Below are 6,000 nucleotides of genomic sequence, written 5' to 3'. Positions count from 1 at the left end.
ATTCCGTAACTTACCTTGTTCTTACAGACTGAAGTTCAAGAAACTCGTAATCGGAAGGAAAACCGTAGCCTTCCGATAATCGTTTCACCAAAACAAAAATCGACGATCCATAATCATCAATCGGCCCATTGAAATCGGATACGTGACGTTTCGCGGCCCTACCTAATTACTGATCGCTCGAGCGGGAGCGGGAGCGGGCGCGGGAGCGGGCGCGTCACGTGGCGAGACGGCCCAGGTGCGCCCCGCCCCCCGCCCTCCGCTCCGCTCGCTTGACGCGCGTCAACGCGACCGCTCACCTCATCGTCAGAAGCGCGCTGCACTCGACGCCGGAACGCCGGGAAAACAACGTTTTCCGCCGCGACGAACCGCGCCGAAGTTTTCGGAATTCGAACGCGCTCGATTTTTTCTTTTTCACACTGGCCGTTAAGGTTTGCTTAGTTTGAAAAAGTATTTTGTTTTTTGTTGTTGAGGTGAAAGTGTATGAAATAAACTTGTGGGATAATAGTGATTTTTTCGACTCTATCGGTTGTGATTTTATGTATTGTTTGCTGTTCAGACTTTTGGTCAATCTTTAAAATATTACTGGAGTAAGTATAACAACTTATTTTTATTTAAAAACTTTATTTGTCAAATTATAAGTCTATTAAAAACCTATTGAAAATCATCTTCAATTGACACAGTCCTAATTGAAAAGGCGAATGTCGTAAAATCAAAGCGTGTCGCAGTAAATCTCCTGAACTCTGTGGATTTAAAGTGTCCACTTGTCACGGGGCATTAAATGTTATTATATCCTGAGCTTTCCGTATCACCGGCTATTAAAATATGAATAATTACCGAGAGTTTCTGATTTAGAATCGTTTGAAATAGCTAATCTGAAAATAAGACAAGACATTGTAGATAAATAAAACATTTTCTGCAAACTTTGGTGGAGTTTTAAAGTTCAGTAAAAATAATAGAGCCAAATCAATTAGGAATAGGAAAAACAAGAGATAATTGTTTTGTTATGTAAGCAATTCAAAAGTTTTTACAAATTTTCTTATTAATTGTTTTTCAAACCAAAAAGTTCTCAATTTGAAAAGTCAATTGACTTCGGCGCGACGCAAAACTTTCCGCGCTCAACTCTACATTCTAAATTCGAATTTCAAAATCCAAATAGAACGCACAAAACAAAGCAATAAAAGCTATCACAGTACCGAATTAAAATTAAAGTCGTCGCCCAAAACGTCATCAAAGGATGTCTGGGAATACACGGAGGAAAAAGAGGGAAAAACGACCGCAGCCGAATCGCACGGGCCATTTAGTGCGCACCGGACGGGAGTGACAAAATTTTGAACTGAAATAACTGGCACATGTGTTGAACAACAATGACGGTTGTTTTGAACATAAGCACATAATAAGGAATTGCAGATGAATATAAAGGGATATGTAATTAATCGTTTCCTTGCAGTTTGCGACTGTCAAAATAATTTCAGTAGATGAAAAGTGCTGAAAATTATTTATCTACGTAATCTACTGATAGCTAATATTTTATTTTAGTTGATTTAGATATTACCTGCCTTAGTAAAAAAGACTAACGTATTATTGTTCGACTTCTCAGTGTACAGATTTTTTATTTACTTTTGGTTTGGTTGTAAATATTACCTAAACCTAGATATTGTGTTTTAATCCGCATAGATAAATAAAAATGTTGTACTATATTACCTACGAGTACTTTGAAAAAATAAATGTTGTGATTAATAGCATCATTATGATTATTAAACAGATTTGCCAAATCGAGAATCATAATTTATGTTTAGATTCAGATAGTAACTTAAAATAGAAAAGAAAGAAAACCAATGATTAACGGGCATAATATTTATGTCCCATTAGTTAGATCTTACTTATTATTATTGTCGTTCAAAACATACATAGGTATCTTTAATGTTATGAAGATAAGTGTGTATTTCTTTATTGCTTTTCTCTACTAAACTATAACCAGGAGAATGTCATACAATGTACTCAAAACTGCTCTAACAAAAAGAACAAAAGTTTCCGATGACTAATAAATTGATGCTTGTTTTTTGCTTTTGTTCAAAACAACTTCTCTAATTCAATTAGCTAAATTAATTCAATTAAGTGTTAATTTAAAACAAAATTAACTAAAATGTAAGTGTAGTTTGCTTATGTTTTCGCATAGGTGACGTGCTATGACCGCAGATAATGGCTAAAGTCATTGAATATCAGGCCATAAATTTAACATTTCACAAAAAAAATGAAACATAACACGTGTAAAACGAATGTCTCGAATAAATGCAAAACGCACTGCACCGTTGCATAAGAAATCCAGAAAAATAACAAAATCGCATCGCGTTGAATTTTAAAATTCGAATTCTCACATTCATCACGCGATGCGCGTCGAATAAATCGAGCACAATGACTGCTAATTTGCTCAAAAAGATGTATGCACTGGTGGTCTTCATAAATTGGTGAAGTCGCATTCAGCTAGTGATGTTAAGCGGATCCGAGAAGTCGTAATCGGGAAGGATCATGACTCGAGATTGAGGAAATGTATTTAGAGCTGACTCTACAGTAAAGCTTGTAATAACTATTATAATAGAGGTAATATAAAATATATAGCTTTAGTAAAACAGATTATTGTTTAGAGAAGAGATTACCTATATCACATGATTCAATATTCAAGCTAAATCAAAATAATATTTTGATGCAATGATCACAGAGTACTTACCTATTTAAAATATTTTAGTTTCATGCAACCTAAGATGATTGACAGCAAAATAATAAATTTTCGATTAAAAAGTGTTTATCAGTCGTTTAATTTTAAGTTTAAATCAGGTACGTTTCGTCAAATTGACATTGTCTTAAATTGAATAAAATTAGAAGCAAAAGTCGTCGCAGTAAAAATTTCCTGAAGTTTAAAAAAGACAGTCACACTTCATCTGCTACCAAAAATGGTTTTACCGGAATCAATAAATCAGTCGAGTTGAATTCCTCAACGTTTAAAAAATGGCTTCAACTTTGACATATTAAAATAAATAGATGGTAAACTCATAAATTCAAGGTTTGTGGATAGAGAATCAATTAAACTTGAGTTTTTCCAGGTTTGTGAACTGTAGAACTTTTAGGTCTAGATTATAATTTCCGACCTATCACTAACAAGCCTTGTAGGCTATAATATAAATTTTGTAAAATGTTGCAATACTCGTATAATGTTATCATTTGGGAGCTTCTTTTGTAAATAAAACTTCAGGCAAAGTACATTATTATTTTGAATGGCGTGAAAAGGTTTGACTGCCTTGTAACAATTTTGAAAGAGTTTGTGCTTGTTGTTGTTGTTATAATAATGTTTCAGCTAATAACAGACAAAACAGTAATTATGTAATACTTAATCAAATTAAAAACAGAAACTCTCGGTTCATTGAAATTACATATTACAAAGACAGGTTGCTCATAAATCAGAGAAGTCACCTTGATCTACCTTAAAATACTTTAATTAATTGACGACCACAAAATATTAAATTAAAACCTGTTTAATTGTGATTATATAAACATAAATTCAAACGAAATCGTCATAATCGAGTAAATCGATTTTAAAGTGTTCAGCACATCGCTACAAGAAGTCGAGTTCATAAATCGAAGGAGCCAAAACCTACCGCTTACACCATAAAGCTTCGTGGACACTTTTATGGCTCAACCACGTGTCGGGATTTTTTCCGCACTTGTCTTGACATGTGCACCGCGCTTTAGACCGCCCGAAATTAATTTATTGTTTTAGAATAGACCCCCGGCGGTAGTCTAATAGCTGTTCGGTAATTGCCATAAACGTATGGTAATAAAACGCGTTTATTTGATGAGCCCCCTTTAAAATAGTTATTGGTTTATGCAGTGTTTTTATGATAAACAAATTAAAGTAGTTATTACACACTATTATTTGGCACTAGTAACTGGATTTATTTGAGAAGCACAATCTTGAAGTAGATTAAAGATAAATCGATTTGAAGTTAATTAGAAATCAATTTCATGCTTAATAAATGAATAACCTTAAATGGACCGACAAGACATTTACTATCTATTGCAAACTAAGTAATGATATTCAAAAACTTTACATCTATTACAGTGACACTCTAAACACCATCCTAATAGACAATTAATATTGCAATTCAATTATCCACTTAAATTGCCAGCAAACCTAATATCAGTTTCAATTCGCCACTTTTTCAATGCACGCAAAATGAAATACGGCTCTATTATCTGTAAAACCACATTCATCACCAATAACGAGGCGACGCTCTTGACCAACTAATGTGTCTCATTTTATCACAGGACCATCAATCAAGCCCCACTCCCGAGGACAATTGAAGCGGGCAGCATCAGCACTTAACATGTCCAACTAGCCCATTCAGAGCTCGTCCGAGCGATGACACGCGCCGACTGAACTTGAGAAAGAGGACACACAACACTGTTATCGATGAACGAGTTAAACTACAACGCAGGGATGAGCTCCTACCAATTCGTCAACTCCCTCGCCTCGTGCTATGGGAACCAGGCCCCAGGGCGCACCGGTACGCCGGTTGAGCAGTCCGGGCACCCTGGACTACCAACCCCAGGGGCGGATTATTACAATCCAAATGCCGCGGCGTCGGCTTACCCGAATGCCTGCTACTCCCCGCCCCAGGTCGGCCATCATTACCCACAACATCCGTACGCGACACCCGCGAGTGGAGCTCACATGCAACCGCAAACGATGATCGATTACACTCAACTACATCCGCAGAGACTCGGCAGTACCGCGAGCCATTTGCATCAGCATTCGAACCCGAGCCCTGGTGCGCTATCCCCGAACCTCATGTCCACGCCGTCCAGCCAAGCCGCTGGAGCTAGCTGTAAATTCGCTGACTCTACATCCACTACTGGAGTTGCATCTCCCCAGGACTTGTCCACATCCTCTGGGCCGGGGAGAACGTCCCCTGGATTCGGGACTGTCGGACAAAACTCTAGTGGAAGTACAAGCACCAAACTCGGACTGACTACGCCCATTGCGTCGCCAGTGGAGCACAAAGCTAACGTGAATCAAAACATCTCCAGCCCGGCTTCGAGTACGTCGAGCAACGATAGCAACGAGGCCAACAATTCTAGTTCAAATACCAACAAGAATTCAAAATCGGCTTCGAACACGCAAGCTAATCCGCCGCAGATATACCCGTGGATGAAGCGAGTGCATCTAGGACAGAGTGAGTATTTTTCTTATTTTATAACCTTTATCAAATTCGCAGTGGAATTTATGCGTAGCGGTATTTTTAATGAATTTCTTGACGCGAAGACAATCAATTTCATAAACGGCTCGATTCACACCTTTTTTAGTGGCGGCGTGAAATCGTAAAGTAGTTCGGCTTCCTCGTCTAAACTAACTCGCCGGGCGTGACCACGCCTCCGTTGAAAACCAACAGTTTGACGTAATAGAAGTAAGACAATCCATCAATTGGTTGCCGAGGTGGAGACAAAACAAATTATATATCTATTTATAAAGCATTAGCATGCATTAATGTCAGATCGATATGACTGGCTGATGGATGGTGTCCATAATAAGGCATAATGGCTTTGTTGGCGGGCGCTTACAAGTGAACATCCGAAGTCTTTTTTCACCAGTCTCTTAATGACGGGGAAATGCTCCGTCATCGGGACGTGTGATTTGACGGATCCTCACCTTCTGGTATTTAGCGTGAATTGGCCTTTTTAAGGGTTAATCTCTTTTTAATTTAAGGCTCTAACTTGGCTATTCATAATCAAGTCATTATTTTGAAGAAAACTAACCATAAACTGCTGCCCATCATAGATGTTCCTTCATATAAAAATGAACGAATACATGCATAGATAGTACAAGTATGTTATCATAGATCTAGTGGCTCATTCCTCGATACATACTCTCATTCAAAAGGCCAAGAATAGTCCACAACATTCTGCCCTTTAGACAAAAAGACAACGGACAAATACGACACATGCAAA

The 6,000-nt window shown here is 37.8% G+C and overlaps 1 protein-coding gene across 1 annotated transcript in view; it reads left to right on the top strand.

Moving 5' to 3' along the window:
- The first annotated feature begins 318 nt into the window (after positions 1–318).
- Scr (homeobox sex combs reduced) overlaps positions 319–6,000 on the top strand; it is a 45,713-nt gene continuing 40,031 nt past the window's right edge. Inside the window, exons 1-2 of the mRNA XM_028314841.1 lie at positions 319–587; positions 4,321–5,228. Coding sequence (XP_028170642.1) covers positions 4,466–5,228 — 763 coding nt within the window. The 5' untranslated portion in view covers positions 319–587; positions 4,321–4,465. The remainder of the gene's footprint in view (positions 588–4,320; positions 5,229–6,000) is intronic.

Source organism: Ostrinia furnacalis, unplaced genomic scaffold (genome assembly GCF_004193835.3).
Source record: "Ostrinia furnacalis isolate ACB-3 unplaced genomic scaffold, ASM419383v2 OfSCF4915, whole genome shotgun sequence".
In the NCBI taxonomy this organism is placed as follows: Eukaryota; Metazoa; Arthropoda; class Insecta; order Lepidoptera; family Crambidae; genus Ostrinia; species Ostrinia furnacalis.
This window is presented reverse-complemented; position numbering and strand designations above follow the sequence as displayed.